The sequence below is a fragment of the Nyctibius grandis genome, chromosome 19 (genome assembly GCF_013368605.1).
Source record: "Nyctibius grandis isolate bNycGra1 chromosome 19, bNycGra1.pri, whole genome shotgun sequence".
NCBI classification, from domain to species: Eukaryota; Metazoa; Chordata; class Aves; order Nyctibiiformes; family Nyctibiidae; genus Nyctibius; species Nyctibius grandis.
In genome coordinates this window covers 3,839,448-3,855,918 of record NC_090676.1, presented here as the reverse complement: position 1 = coordinate 3,855,918, position 16,471 = coordinate 3,839,448, and the positions used below count along the sequence as shown (strand labels likewise).

The 16,471-nt window shown below is 42.7% G+C and overlaps 1 protein-coding gene across 1 annotated transcript in view; it reads left to right on the top strand.

Annotated features, from left to right (window-relative positions):
- CDH4 (cadherin 4) overlaps window positions 1–16,471 on the top strand; it is a 447,706-nt gene that overhangs the window by 362,215 nt on the left and 69,020 nt on the right. Inside the window, exon 7 of the mRNA XM_068416116.1 lies at window positions 10,053–10,225. Within this exon, the coding sequence (XP_068272217.1) occupies window positions 10,053–10,225 (173 nt within the window). The remainder of the gene's footprint in view (window positions 1–10,052; window positions 10,226–16,471) is intronic.

Below are 16,471 nucleotides of genomic sequence, written 5' to 3'. Positions count from 1 at the left end.
CAGTGTTCTTGAAATCAGGAGCTCCTTCTTTGTGGAGTAAAGTTCTCTAGTGTGAACATGTGCATCACAGCCTGGCCCCTTTACATCCTTAAATGGGTGCTGGCTCTTAAACTGAATTGCATTTCTTTTTCCTTTTCTGATACTCTCTGGAAAACATTTTCATGCATTTCTTGCTTATCTAGCCTAAGGTCATGCAGCTGGACAATTTAAATGTGTAAACGCAAGCCCCTCCAGAAGTGCAGAACAGGAACAGTGATGCAGGGTTTTCTTTTCCACAAGACCATCTTTCTTCCTTACTCTCCTCCTCCACGAGTTGTTTTGATTTAAGGCGCCACTGTTTGAAAGTGTATCTTAAAAGACCGTGTTTTACTCATACTGAATAATGTTCTGCCTCTTTGAACTTTGCCTCTGTATGAAGAACACAGCCAAGTTTTAAAAATGCAGCTGCAAGCTCGAGCTGAAATTCCCCTGGTCCCTCTGGCAGCCTTAATCAGCAAAGTTCTCCCAGAGCTGCAGAAGTTGCCTTTCAAGCACTGATAAAGCGGGATGGGTTGCACAGCTTCGCTGCCCAACGCCGCCTGCCCTGCGAGGATTCTGCTGCCCTTTCAAAGCCCGCGTCTCTGAGCCGCACCGTGCAAGCTCCACCACCCCACGGCAGAAAGGAGCTGGCGTTTGGGGTGGGTTTTTCCCCTCTGTACACCACCAGTTACTGCCTGCCATGAGCCCAGCCCCTGCACTTGTACCGCGGGGCTTGCAGCATCCCAGGGGTGTTCTTGGGGAGTGCTGTTTCAAAAGAAACTCTGCAGTTTCCAACAAAAAACAATTGCTTGGTAAGATAGAATGAAAATGCTTAAATGTAAAAGAAAAAATTTAATCACAAAACAAAAATGTGATGGAGAAAGATTATTTTGGTCACTTCAGAAGCTTAGTTTTGCTCTAACCAGCACAAAATGCACCTTACGGTAGGATGTGGATATCTTACTTAACTGAAGCGTTCAGTTCTGAAAAGGTCAGTGTGAAATGCTCCGCAGTGACTCGAGTGCTTTGCTCTGGGTTGTATCTATTTTGTTTTAACAGAAAGATTGTCAAAAAATTAACACCTCTCTCCAAAACAATTTGTTCCTGTCAGACTGGCCTTTTCCATTCCCATTCATCCTTTCCAGTTCACTCACTCTGGGTGCGTCTTGGTCCCTTTCAAGTCAATAGCAAAAGTCCAAGTGCTTTCTCTTAAACTACGGTTTCATCCAGCTCCTTCTTTCTCATGGTGCTGTGTAGGCAGGATAGTTTACTCCTGCCACCCTCCCTGGGAGTGGTGTGAAAGAGTGCAAAGTATGGACGGTCCTCCAAAATAAAGGAATATTAGTATTTCTTACATGAGAAATGTTGCAATTTAAAATTTCCCCATCTCCTCCTGATTTCATGGAAGTCTGATACAATAATTGTTGGTAGTGTGCCACATGAAAAATGAAATAGCTGGGAGCCAAATCTATATGTGGCAAATTGAGTTAACAAAATCTCATAAAAATAAGCAGTATATAAAAAAAACAAGGATTTTAAAAGCCGATTATTCTACTAGTGTCCCAGTTTGTTTGTTTTATTTCTATGCCAGCAGAGATTCCCTCAGAGATTAACACCATGGACTAATGCACAGATGGGGCCAGAAACTTGAAAGTCATCTGAATATTAAGAATTTACATCTTTAGCCTCAGTGATTTGAACAGAAAGCCAATTATGAGACTGAATTAGTTTTCAAATTAAACTGCAATTTAAGGCTCGTGAAATTAATCTTTAAAGGCACATAGTTGCATTTGTACATATATATATATTCATGTGGAGATTCTGCGTTTCTTTCTGGCTCCTTCCTCTTCTCCAGCCTGATAGTACAATTTGCGAAGAGTTGCCTGGTGTCCTGCAGGTTGTTCTCTCAGTGAAGGAACAGGAGGGATGTTGCTGGATGGCAAGGGAGGAAACGAAAGCGGCAGCACCTGAGATCTGAAGAGAAGATGTTTCATTTTTAAAAATTAATAGGACATTGAGTGAAAACCCCTTTATTCTATTACAAACCATTCCAAAAACGCCATAGTGCTGCTCATAATTAAAATGTTCAATATTCTCTTACCAGCTTGGAGGTAAATTAATTTTAGTACTCTTCATTTAGGAAGGTCCTAAATCAGCAGAGCACCTGAACAGGCTCATGGACTTGGGCTGACTCAGCTGCCAGCGGTGATGTGGCACCAGGAGGCTGGGGCGTGCACTGGATGCACGTTCCTGTTGGTAGCACTAGAAGCTGGAAATAATGCCAATGCCGTGTGTTTCAGAGAGATCGTGTGAAGGTAAAATCTTCAAGAGCCAGAGGAGGTCTCAACAGATTCTTCCAGTCATCCCAGAGCTGTTCACAGGTTGGATGCATTACTTGGGGGTTTCTTCACAAGCCTAAATATATGCGTCGGTGCAATGCCATCTTCTGCAGCTTGGGCAGGTGCTACTCTTATCCTTACACTTTATATGCTGTTAAAAATGGCTTTGTCCAACCCAACTCTATTCTCTCACACATTACACGCAGACTTAGGATACAGAATATTCTTTTTTAAGTTCTTTTGCTCAGCCGAGCACAATTTTAAGATAAGAAATTGTTTTTCTGCAGACACATGTGGTAGTACTTTCCATTTTGTTTCGAGGTGAGTGGTTATGAAATCTGTGCTCTTAATTTCCTTTTAAGAAGCATTCAGTCCCAAGAGCAAAGAAGTGAATTGTAGGACTGTAGGTGAGAAAAAAAATGCAAATCCACAGACTGATTTTTCCCTCCAGAAAAACTGGCCAAGTTGATATAAAGAAAAAAAATGTGGAAATCATGTTCTGAGACCACTCTCAAAGGGAGTTACAACACTGCAATAGTCCACATTCTGCCTCCTTTCAACCAGCAGTTACAAATAACATAGTATTATATATATTACAGTATTTATGTTAGATTACATTGTATTATATTACTTTATATTATACTATATTACGTTATATTATATATGGTCAAAATTTAAGGATCGGATCCAAGCCTTGTGGCAGATGTGTTGTCTCAGGTTTTGTGCAGCCGGCTCCGCATGGTTTCCCTAGTTGCTTATGCCTTCAGTTAAGCATGAAACCTGGCCAAGCATGGTGCAGTGGTGGTGTTCAGGATATCTTGTTCTAAGTCACGCTTTCTCCATTTTTTGAATTCGCCTCTGGGAATCGAGAGGATTCATCTGCAGGAACTCAGCCGAGCTGGGGCTCATCGATTTATGCAGTCAAAACTATTTGCTCAGAGGCTGAATGCGTTTTTGCCCATCTTGGAGTTTTACTTCTGTTCTTTCTGTGCAGTACACAGGGTCTCACTAGCTGCAGGCTGCTGTACAGGAGTTATCGTCACATCTGGGCATGCCCGTGCGTAGGCTGCATTCAGTGCATACGTTCATTTTCTTTCCAGAGATATTTATTTCATTTTTAACAATAAGAAGGTATTATTTCAGTTCCAGGTGACAGCAGCCTCTTCAACTTACTCAGTCATCTTTCCAGACCCACTTGCTCTCTTTATTCTCATTAGGTTGACTCTTGCCTTGTTTGAGGCTGAGAAGCCGGTGTCTCCGCTAATTAGGAAGTGGCATCCTTTATGAATTAAGTTAGCTGCTTGAAAGGTCAAAAGTTGCCAATGATTACAAAAAATAATAGTGAAATAGAATGACAGCAGCTATCAGTTATGACTGAAGGAATATCATTCAGAAGGAAAGTGCTGGTTTTATTTCGTTTTCTATCTAGAGCATGAGGGATGCAGTTTAATTTAAGTATATTTGCAATTTATTACATCTGCAGTAGAGTTTCAGGCACTTCTGTCATCTTGATGTCTTGCACACGTTCCTGTTTACCTGTATAACTCCATTCAGCACCTTTGGTGACTCAGCTCCCCATTTTTCATTTGAAACCCTTAACAGTGAGTATATGAAAGTGCTTCACATCACCTATTGAATACTTTTTTTCTTTCACTTGAGGATACAGGTTTGTTTGCTGAGATGTTTTAGTGTTTAACACCACAGCAGTTCCCCAAATACCATTCTCAAATTCATACTCTCTGTAAGGTAAAGTCACCCGTGAGGAGCTCTGTGCTCTGCCATTTACCCCGCTACTGGTACCCCAGGTAAGGCAAGTAAAACTGACGGGATCACCCCGTGGCATTGCAACCTGCAGCCCCCTCCCACGCCTCGCCTCGCCTCCCTGGGTTTGCAATGGAAGAATATTGTTAGTTTTATTGATCAATTAAAAAGACAAGTAGCACAAGCACACTTCAGCGTGTTTATTGGTAGGAAAGATCCTATTTTACGTAGGGAAGCTGTATACAAGTAGTTATGTGTATAGTTGTACTCTGAGGACTTGTTCAGGATCTCATCGTACTTCTCATTGTAACGTGGTTTTGACGTCTTTGCTTTTCTAGTGTGCTGTCCTTCTGTTCCCGAGACCTTGTTGCAATGAATGAAATCACTTAAAGGGTGAAGTGTTCCTCTTGTAAGTAGGGGCATGAGATTCCTGTCCTCTGTGGGGGAGAAAACTAATATCAGGAAACTCTTCTGAATGGAAAACTTTATATTTAGGACATGTTGTAAATTTTATGCTGCTTTTCAGTATTTAATCTTCCCATCAACAATTACTGTCTTCTCTCTATCTAACATTGGAGGCAGAGTATTCACTAACTGAGCTTTCCAATTTGTGGGAAAAAAAAATTAGGAGGAAGGGGAGGTTTCCATTAGTACAAAGCCATTATTAACTTGGGTTAATGAAGATCTAATGTAATATGGGCATCACCACATGTCTGCACATAATGATTCAATCCTTTTCTATGGGGGAATGATTAAATTAAGTATCTTGTAGGTCAAAATTAGACTGAGAAGGTTAACCAACCTTTAATGATTCTGCAACAATTTACCAGCCATTAAAAAACATAAACTGTAAGATAAAGCTGAATAGAAAATCAGCATTATCAGTAAAAACTGGATGAAGTTTTAGCTTTTCCTGTTTATATCACATGAGTAGCCGGAGAGGATTGTGTTTTTTATAGTGATATGTGGTATAAAAGACAAAGTGAAAGGTTTTTTTAATCTTTTTTTATTTATTTGGATTCCTGATAAGTGCCCATTAGCTCTTTCTTTTAACATGCATTAAATCTAACTAATGGATATCAAACCAGCTTAGAAAAATTGTAATTATAAAGCAATTGTAAAAAAGACTTTGGGAGCACAACTGTGCTACGATATTGTTTGTATGCCTTAAACTGTGAAAGCTCAGTCCTTACAGAGAAATGAAGTTGCATAGATGGGAGAGCAGAGATTGCAGACAACGTGAGGTGAATTAGCAGTCCTTGGTGTGCTTTGGGACCGGCTGAGCTAGAAAGAATTGAGCTGATTTTCAGATTCCAGAGTGATCGGAGGGACATGTTTGTTTACGACTCTGTGCTTATCTGCTTGTACATACACAGGGCAGCTATCTTGCTTGTTTTGCTTCTTTTTCGACTTAATGTGCACAGATTGAATGAGATATAGTGAACCTAACAAAATTTTTTTGCCGTCTTTTACAAGCAGATGCATTTAATTTTGAAATTGATAAATAAAACTGAATATCGAGGTAAAAATTCTCTCTCTTTGCTTCCATCCCCCCAGATTCTGTAAGGCATTGTTTTGCCTATCCTATAGAAAGCTTAATTAATCTAATGGGAATATTTTCCATAAGGGATGCTTTCAAGCATCTCTCTCATGTGTCTTGTCCATTGTTAAATTGAAACAAAAATATCTCATTTGACTAAATAACATCTAGGAGATTGCTGTCTCTGGGAAATCAAAGGGAATGCATTGTGAAGTTGCAGATTCTTGAGGCTTGCTTTTTATTGATAGATCTCCTTTGTCATGCTGTACATTAATTTTAACTCAGGTGATATATGAACTTGGCATGTTAGTTATTGAAAGCTAATGCACAATAATCTTGTCATCACTAGCTGTGCATGATAATTCAATCTGCTGCTCGGAAGAGCTGTTCAACATGCAACAAATTTGATTTAATATTGACATGATGTACTAGGCTAGGTATTTTATTTAACATACCATGTGCCTGATCAGATGAGAAATGTTTTTCTTTCGACAGGTTATCTACCTGAGTTAGCGGGCCAGGTGTGTAGTTTAATACAGTTATATCAAACACCGTCTGGCCTGGGTATTCGTTATGTGATACACTGTGCAGACTGGGGCAAACTCCTGAGTTTCAGCGTTTCATTTAATGTTGTCAGTGGGCTTGAGAGCAAGCCCTTCAGAGCCGAAAAATAAAGCTAGTGCTTCTCTCACACTCTGAAAGCATGAAGTCCCTCTTGCCCCATTTATAGATCTCTCTTGTAGCTCCATCACCACTGGCAGGGTCTGACCCAAAGAGGGGAGAGTACAGCATGGGGGTCTTGAGTGTGACTTGGAGGCGTTTTCCCAGTGTTTCTGGTCTGTGGTAACTGCGGCCAATCTCTGCTTGGTCAGGGTACAGGGATTTAAAAATGGTGTGGTTAATACTTTGATTTCCACAAAATGCATACACACATCCTGCAGGCCAGATTGCACAGACTGTGCTTTTTCACTTGAACCCTAACAACACCAGCCTCAATCCTCGAGCGTGTAAGCGCTGTGCAGCCTGCCACTGTATATTTGCCTAATTTGTGTAGTAATAGAGGCTGGGTATGGGGATGTATTTCCTTTATTTTAAAATAAAGTATATGAAGATATATATATGCATAGGACGTAGAAACATGACATTATTTACTTTTGTGGTAGGTAAATCATCACCAACCGTCTTAGTATAGTGGAAGACTTTGTACAGCACCCAGAAGATGTTCAGCACTGTAGCAGTGTATATCCACATCGCTCTATTGAATATTCCTGTGCACAGATATATGTTTATGTCATTCACTGCAGCACACAGGTATCTAGAGGATATGTCTTGCTTAAAGACAGACTAAATGTGCAGAAAACTTCATGGAACGTAGATGGTGATGTAGGTTAGACCAACTGATCCCCTGGGCGCGGTACCCTCAGCGTGGGTAACAGGAGATGCCGTCACGCTCTTATTCTTCGGTCAGCATTGCCAGGTGGGAAATGTGTGTGCATAGGAACGGGAACAGACATATCAGCCACCATCCAGACTGCAGAGAGGAAGAAGTAATTTGCAGGCGGTTTACAGCAGACTGTGGTCAGACAAGCGGCCCCAGGGAGCAGCGGAGAGCCGGGGAAGGAAGCGGCTGCTGCAATTCCATCATGCGCTGACGAGTGCTGCAGCCACACAGGGCCCTTTGCAGAGGACGCTTTATTAAGTTACAAGTTAGTAATTAATGCCAAGTTCCTCTCTTTATTTTCTCTGTGGTTGGGTTTCATAATCGAAATTAAAGATATGAGATAGGGAGCAGATTGCCTCTTGAAATACAGCTCCCTGGTGCTCAGTTCATGACTTTAGAGACATTTGTCCAGTCGCATCTCCCTTTATGGGGATATAGGTCAAACGCTGTTGAAATAGTCCTTTTTTTCTGGAGCAGATGTGCTCAGTCCAATGCTACACTGCAGGAAAGAAGCAAAAAGGTCAGGGAAAGAGTGAAGGAGACCTGCTATACGCTCCATCCACAGTTACTGTCAGCTCACCCCACGCCCACCACAGCGGCAGCCTGTTGGGTTCCCCTGCCAAGTTGGGAACCCACCATCTCCCACACGTCCTGGTTTATTTTGGAAACTACAGTGCAGTCTGAGAGATCCTAGGTGAGGAGGGACCAGAACTGCGGGGTGCTCTCATCTGAACTTAGTTGCCACAATAACTTTCCTTCCTGAGTTGTTTCTTGCACTAGAAGTGAATCACGAAATACCACCTGTTTTTTGGAATATGTCCTAAGACTGCACATGTCCTAAAATACATGGTTTTCTTCTTCCACTTCTGTTTTCATTAGCCCCAGGTTTTGACATTCTGTTCCACAGATATTTTCAGTATAGAATGCATTAAGATAACATAAATTCCGAATCAAACATCTCATTCAGCATATTTCCTATTTAAATTTCTCCTGTACATTTCCCCTGTACTTATCTAAGGGTTGGCTTCTTTATTTGTAGCAGTTGTCTCATGATAACTGATTTTGCAAAGGAGCAAAAAAAAAAAAGAATGCTTGAAGAGAAAGGAGAAAATTCATTGCTTGCACAGCCTTGTTTCAATTCAGTGTTCCTTCCCTCTCCTGAAGTTTATTGATCGGAAAAATGTTAAAGTTGTTGAATAGTTTGTTTTCATTTCACAAATGTGTATCAGGATTATTGCAGAAAGGTAGGAATGTATTCATCATTAGAATTTACTTTACACATTCATTTATTTTTTAATCTATAATTCTTATTGAACTAAGAAAACTCACAGGGATATGTATCACCACAGAGAACAAAAAGAGCCTGATTGAGCCAGATGGAAGGAGATCAGCAAAGCAGTTTCCACAGTGCAAAAATAACAAACTTACGAGGCTACTTCTCGCTAATACTGAGAAATGTTGTTTTCCCAAAGTTGGGGAGGATACTGGGGGTGTTGCCTATATGCTGAGTGGCTTGAAGACAGCTTGGCTAGGGTACAAAATTTGGGCATGCTGCAGCCATTGGTAGATCTGCCCATTTGGAGCATGGGATATGTTTTTAAACTCTCTTGCAAACAGATGGAAGCTCTCTAGCTCTCTACTTTCTCTGAACTGGAAGCTTGGTAGCTTTGTGATCAAGCTGGGGATCTGGGCTTATTACATGAGACACAATGCAGTGCTGATGTAGCCACATGTCCTCGAGTTTGCCAGTGGCTCACATCTAACCAAGTGGGCAGAACGAGCTCAGCTCTTTTTGTAAAGCGGCACATGACTCCACAGGTTCTTGTTGGGACCGCTTTGCGTCTCCTCCAGCATGGCAGGCTCATCAGTTGGTTCATCCTGTTCAGAGTTCCCAAATGAGCTGTGTTCAAGCGGTACCTTCCATCTTTCCATTGATGCTGTTCAGTTTTGATGGTCATTAAACGAGGCTATGTCTGGTTTCACTGTCTCTTTGCCTCCCACTCCTCCTTTCAGGTCTCATTAGATTCATCCACTGTTGCAGATTACTTTTTGTGAGCAGTATGTGTCTGCCCTTTTAGGCATTCTCTCCTACCAATGTAACAAGCATAAAGCTGGGCCCTGTGAGCTCTGGGAGGTCACAGGACCATGCAGCTGCAGGAGTCCATCCAATCAAGTAACATCTTTTACCCTCATAATGATAATTTCCCACTTTAGCAAAACACCCTGCTGCCAAACTCCAGTGATAATGAGCCTGTCAGTGCATCAGTGCCCTCCCAACAGTATCTAGAAAGTAGGGATTTTTTTTTTTGCAAGGCAAATGAAGACACTGATGATTAGCAAGAAACAAACCAATGATTCAATACATCACTGGCCACACATACCAAATCATTGATTTTCTGTCCTGCTGGGCAGCAGCTGTTCCATTTGCTCTGCAGAAATGGGTTTTTTTCTCCAGAAGGGGCTGGAAAGGTGGACGTTTCTCCAAGAACTGGAGGCAGCAGGCAGTTGCTTGTTGTACTGGTTACGGGCATGTTGATGGGGTCCTTCTGAAGCTGCTGAGAAGTCTGATGGGCTTTCCACTATTAAACTCTACTTATGAATGCATGTGAACGCAGTGATTGGATGGAAAAAAATCTCCTGTGAGAATCTATATGAAATAGCAGGACAAAAAATGCTGCCCTAAAACTCACAATCACTGAAAGAATTAGAAGTTAATCATAGATATCCTCATATGACTTCTCGCTATATACCAGTTATGTGTAATCAGTATTCTTACAGATCATCTAGTCTCAGCAGTGTTGCTATTTTCATAATCCTTGCCTTGCCTAGCTGGCTAGATTGAAATGGGATGTCTACTCCATAGCATTTCTGAGTAAAATGACCCCGAGTCAATGGGACTGCAATCTGCTCTGCGATGAGATAGTCCTGATATTTCCTCTTCTCTTGTTCCAAGGTACCTACGTGATGACAGTGACGGCAAATGATGCAGATGATAGTACTACAGCGAACGGGATGGTGAGATACCGAATCGTGACTCAGACCCCACAGAGCCCATCGCAAAATATGTTTACTATTAACAGCGAGACAGGAGACATTGTCACTGTGGCTGCTGGACTTGACAGAGAGGTGAGTTTAAAAGCCATCATACCAGGTCTCCCGTTGTTGAGGACTGCTGACTTGCAAAGCCCAAATCCTGTCTCGAATACAAAGCCTCTCAAAGTCTGAGTTGCGGCATGGAGATCGTGGTCTTTGCTTCTGCAGCAACTGTGGGGAATCGTGGCTTTGATGTGATATTTTTGTCTTAATCCGTATCAGTCCATGAAACCCTGGGAGAATCTTCATACTCGTGAAGCTGATATTTTCCTTGCGTCAATTAGTGCAACTCAAAGACGTAGAAAATACTCCAGAAGGAGCAGGGGGATGAATAAATTGGCATTTGTCCCCCTTCTTTTGGGGGACAAATAAATGCCAGGCATCTATAGCCCCTTCTAGGCCTGTCTTGCTTAGTTCCTTGCGTGTTACCTTTGGCAGCAGTTACACAGCCTATACTCAACACACTTTGCATGTTTCATGATGGCATCCTTGTGTCATTTCCAAACTAGGAAAATGTCTTCCAGTGATTTTGGTTTTATGTGAGGCTCTGCCTTTAATGCCTCTTCTTCCTGGCATTTTACAACGTGCAGTTTTTCCAAATGCAGAAGAAATTTCATTTTTACTGACAAAAGCATCCTCTGCCAGTGTAAGCTGTATAGTGTGAGTCTCAGAGCTCTGCCTTCCATATTTGTGAGTATAACTCAAGGAGAAAGCATTTGTATGTCATACATTAAAGAAAAATCAGTGTCGCATCAGTGGTGGGTTGGAGTGACCTGGGAAGGAGGGGACAGGGGTGAAGGGAGAACTTAAGTTCTGGGGGTTTTCCCGTTGGACTGTGCGGTTCATGGAGTGTCACCTGTCCAATGCAATTAGGAGATCTTGATCAATTAAGTGATGGGAAGGATCATTTGTTCATTCAGCAGCCAGCCACAGATAGCAATGCTGTGTAGCAAATACGTAAGTAAGGACTTACATAGTCTTAGGCTCAGATGTTTGAGTTCTCTCCTTTCCCTCCTTTCCCCTGCCGTGACCGATGGCAGGGACGGAGCGAGCGGGAGGCCCCGCGTGCAGGCTGGTGCATGGGTTTCCTGCCTGGGACACCAAACTCAGAGGGATGAAAACCTCCAGCACCTCAAAGATTATTTTTCCCTTGCACATCAGCCCCGGCGGCACTTCTCTGGCCCTGCTCTGCCGAGCGCCAGCCGACGGGTGTTGGTCTGTCAGGTTTTGTGCCCGTTTCATTTGCACACCTGGGGCTGATTTTTTGCTTCGGTGCTGCATGGCGGCTTTGGGAGGAATCCCGAAGGCAGCTGCGGAGCCGCTGCTGAGGGCGGATAAAAGCAGTGACAGCAGCTCGGTAGCAAGCGGAGTGCCCCAGGGCAGCCGGCGGGACCAGCGCGGGGAGTGGGGCTGCTGGCTGGGGACCGCGCAGGTTTGGGGCTTGCCCAAGGCACAGTTTCAGGGCGAGCCGACCCGGGGGTGGACGCTGTGTGAAACAGCTTTCCAAGGAGAAGGTCGGGTGAGCAGAGAGCTTTCCAGATGTGAAGACACGAAGCAGCGCGGGGGGAGCAGGAGGAGCACCAGAGCCTGCTCCTTCCCACCTGACGTGGCAGACTTTGCAAGCACAACCTAGGGCAGATTTGACCTTTCTCTGCTCTTTTTATTTAGAGAACCGGAAATTTAGCTGAATCTTAAGCAGGTGGATTATCCTAGGCGATGTTGAAGCCTGCAGCATGTTTGCAGTCAAAGAGGAGAAACAAGTGCTGTAGAGATTGCTGGCAACCCTCAGGAGGACAGTGGCATAGTACTGGGAGAAGAGATCTGAATTCTGGCAGGAAAATGCTGATTTTATGGAAATGACAGAACTACTATTGCCCCCTTGACATCAGTGGGGACCAGCATTTTAATATAGGGCTTTACGGGTAGAGGAAGGTCATCGGTTTATATTAATTTTGGAGACATGGATTGGCATAGCTTGGTGGGAGAGAAGTCTCAATCTCAGCAAATCAGCTGAAAAAAAGAAGCAGGTGATAATTAGGGGGAAGGGGTAAGGCAGAGCAGTCGTCTTTTATCAGATTTATGTCATTGTGTCTGAAGTATTTTAAAAACTTGCAGGGGAACCATATGCTTCACGTTAGTTCCCCTGTTGCACTGACTCTGGGAAATCAAGGCAAGCTGGCACGTTGTGTATGGAAATGTGGCGTTCAGTGTCCCACAGCTTAGTATCGGTTGGGCAAGGGATCGAGGCAGAACATCCAGCTCTGGGCACAATCCTGGGGCTGCCCTGAAGCTACGGGACATGCTTATTCCCAGCACTCTCTGCTGCGTTTCAGGATTGCATCTGGAATTGGCAAAAGTTTCTGGTTTATTAACATAAAATTATATTAGGTCTAAATTGAAAAATGTGTTTAAGCACTCCCATAACTGTACCACAGATTGGTTCTTTGTTTTTGTTTGTTTTTCCTGAAATCTTGAGAAAGCTATTAGAGGAGTAAATTTGGTTTTGCTGCTGACATTTTCTTGTTGTTAGGAAAAGGAGTCGAAGAGCAGTATTTGGTATGCAGATTTGTGTAAATTAAAATGTTAACAAATCTGACCTATTCAGCTGAATCTACTACAACCAAGATAAATTCCCTGGATACCAGTTATTTCTCCAAATGTTTATTGACACATTTATCAGTGCCTATGTCATTATTATGTTAAGCCATGTTGAAACAGAACCAGGTTTTCAGTCTCCGTTGGACCCTTGTACCTTGCTCCTGCAATGCAAAGGCGCCTCAAAGCAGGTGCAAAAATAACTGTCAAAGCTATTCCGTATCTGAGAGACAGGTCTTGTTCCAGATCCAGCATTTGTCTTTCAGAGGGGAGAAAAGTCACTTCAGAACTGGTGTTTCTAGCTCAGCATTTCTGTTGCATGCTCATTAAATGAGACTTCCCAGTGCTCGCGGCATGTCCACTTAAATATTGGTTCTTTACTGGTTTCTTACATCACCTTTAATTCATGAAATGTCCAAGAAGCTGGACATCCAGCTTGCTTTGTGTCATGAGAAGTGTTTTGGTTAAGCTGCAGGAAACCTATTTTAAGATAAATTCATGTAGTTTGCTGCTCTTTCTAAACCCTCATTTCCAGAAACCAAGGAGGAAATTAAAAACTCAGCCTCTCAAATTGTGCTGGTCTTGCTAAATGTGTCTGACACTGAAGATAGCAAAATGAAAAGCGAAGGTATTAAAATATTGATGGCTTTAAAGTTATCTTACCTGGTTCCCATTACTCTGGATGTAAATACGGTTACAATGCTCTGTGTCCATTCACTCATTACGGCTGCGCTTAATTGAATGGATCCCCAAGGAAGATAAAGATAATTGGACTGCACTTCATAAAAATTATTAAAGGAGGACAGTTTAGTAACAGCCTGATTTAAGCTCCTGGATGCCTAAGAGTGAGAAATGCCAAAGGTGGAACAAAGGAACATCTATCCCTTGAACTAATGGGGAAAATGATAGGGCTTTAGAGTGCGCCAGAGGTTCAAAGGTACATTCAGACAGCCAGGCTTGGATGGAAAGGTTAAAAGAAGCTGCTTGCTCTAATACAGGCAAACGTCAGGGAAACCTAGGAAGTCTGTAGCTGATTTAATGAAACTGCGAGGGAAAGATCAAATAGTGGTGGGAGCACAAAATGTGTAGATTAATAGGAAAGGCTATGGACATATGAGATGGACAGGTTGTATCAAAGGTCGGGGGTAGGAGGGAACCATGCTGGCTTATTTAGTTTGTGGCAGGCTGCTGCAGAAATGGGTGGTGCTACTAGGAGTTGCTGCCCAACTGATAGCTTACTTTAGCAGTGCATCTGAATTCCAGATTTCATTGCTCTTTTTTTTTTTCCACTAGGAAGAAAATAACAAGAGGTAGAAAAGGGTCAGCTGTCCCCAGCTGGGGCTCAGAAACAGGCAGAACATTCATAATTCTGTTTTCCATTCTGAAAAGAAACATTTCTCCTTATAACCATGCAAAAGGGAACAGATTTGTTCTGCATATTAGCTCATTTTGTCCGCTGCCACTCACGCTGCCGTCCCAGGCGGGGATCGAGCCCAGACTGTCAGTCTGATGGGGAGCTCCTGGTGCAGTAATTCAACCCCATCAGCTCTTTTGATTTCTCTGGTGGCAGAGTATCTGTCTCAGTAGCACAATAAACCTGCACTGGGGCTGTAGTATAGGCAATATCATCCTCTGAAGAGCTTCCGCTAAATATTTTATGAACATGGGCTTTGAGCAAGCAGGAGGGAAAAAAAAAAAAAAGAAATGAGAGAAATGGAGCTGGTTGATCCCACACTCTGCTGGCAGGCCAATAAATGTTGAGACATCTCAAATGTCATCCAGGCTTATTTGAGATAATAAGTATTTCGGCTCTGTGGTGCTTGTAAGTGTAATGTTGCTAACTTTTTGAGATGTCCTTTAGAAAGGAGTCCCTTCCTGGCACATTCATCTCATGTTGAAGAAATGAAGAAATTCAGGAGCTCCGAGTTGCTTCTTCCGCATTTCTGTATGTTTATATTTCTTTTAAAAGTGATTGGAGCTCTGCTGCTGCAAGTGCTTTTAAAAATACATGAAATCCGATTCTATGATTACTACACTTGGCTTTCCGAAAACGTGATGTTGCTAGTCTTTCTCAAGTGAGTGAAAGATAAAAGGGAGAGCCTGCCAACAACTGAGTTAGTGGTTTATTTTATTTATGAATGAAATGGCAGGATTTTTGTGGGGAAGAGGAAAAGTTCTTCTTATGGGCAGAGACAGTTCATTTCTATTCCAGCACTCCGGTTTTGGTGCAACTAGACATTTCTGATAGAGCAGAAACTTGAAAGGTTATGTTAAAAAAAAAAAAAAGCAGTACTCTGCCCCTCCACAAACTGAGCGGGGATTGGTTTTTACCATGTGTAGTAACTAGTTGGGGTACATTTCTCTCCAGGTCATTGCAGTAGCTTTTCAAAACCTCCTTGTTACTTCATTTCAAATGTTGGCCAAGAGTAAATAAGGGATTGCACTGGTGACAGGAATTAGTTTAGCCATTGGGACTGCTATAATTCATCCTTTGTGAAATAGTCCTATAGACAGCAATCCACTAATTCGAGATTACCCAAATACAGTGGTTTTAATCTGGGCTTGGCTCTTCCAGCCAGCTGATACTCTTAAGTGTAGCCAACAGGTAATGCAGGCTGAGCCTTGCCTTCTGTACCAGGAAATTTTCCTCTGACAGGCAGTCCAGCATCTTCCGACCATTTTTCTGCCCCTGGAGTATAACAAAAGGATTTTGTTCTGTCCTAAATTGTTATCACCTGTGATCATTATTTCCCCTCACTGCATATCAATGCGAAGTTCTGCAAAGCTGCACCTCCTCCTCTGAGCAGGGCTGGAGGAACAGCCACCGCAGTGCGAGGCTGAAGGATCTTGACACGACACAAGTGATATATGAGTGAATCTGCGGAGATTATATCAGTCGTGTATGTGAACTGACAAAACACAAAGAATGAGAGAAAGTGTCATCTAAATGGCTCGACTGCATCCTAGGAGTTTGTTTCCCATTTTCCTCACTCAAATTAGCCATCTCCAAGGAGCAGTGAGGACTAATGCAAAACTGGTAAGAGGATGTCACCTTCTGACAGGCACAATCTAGCATGCACCGTATTTGCTATTTATATCTATTACAGGAGTTCTTTAAAGTGAGAGGGATTCTGGTTTTCATGTTCTCTCCATTATTTTTTCCGGAGAAGAACTAAAACAAGGTTGTTTGATTCTGCTGAGCCACAAGTATCTTGCTTTTAAAGATGAAGTTCCCGTATCACTGCATTAAAACGTGCAGAAAAATGCATCCGCAGCTGAACTCACAGGAGGAGAACGAGGGTGAGAGATCAGCAATTATTTTACCAGTGAGGCACATCCATTCCTATGAATTTGGACCACAAGCCACTGTATTTAGCTTGCAGACTTGCAGACTTCCAAAGTACTTTCCAAAGACTCAGATGGTGAAGGACTGTAACAAACTTCCAAGGGTAAGTGGCTTTTCCACTTCTCACAGCATTCAAATAATGGTTGGATGTCTTGGTGGGACATGTCTTCAAGCCAGACATGAACTACTGGAGTCTCAACAGACGTAAGCAGGTAAAATACTACAGCACCCTCTGTACAGCAGGTCAGACTGTGTTTTACTTGTCCCTTCTAGCCTTGGCCTTAATGTTTCCGACAGATTTTCCCTTTGGTATTGAGGAGCAGCTCTGCCCAGCCCTG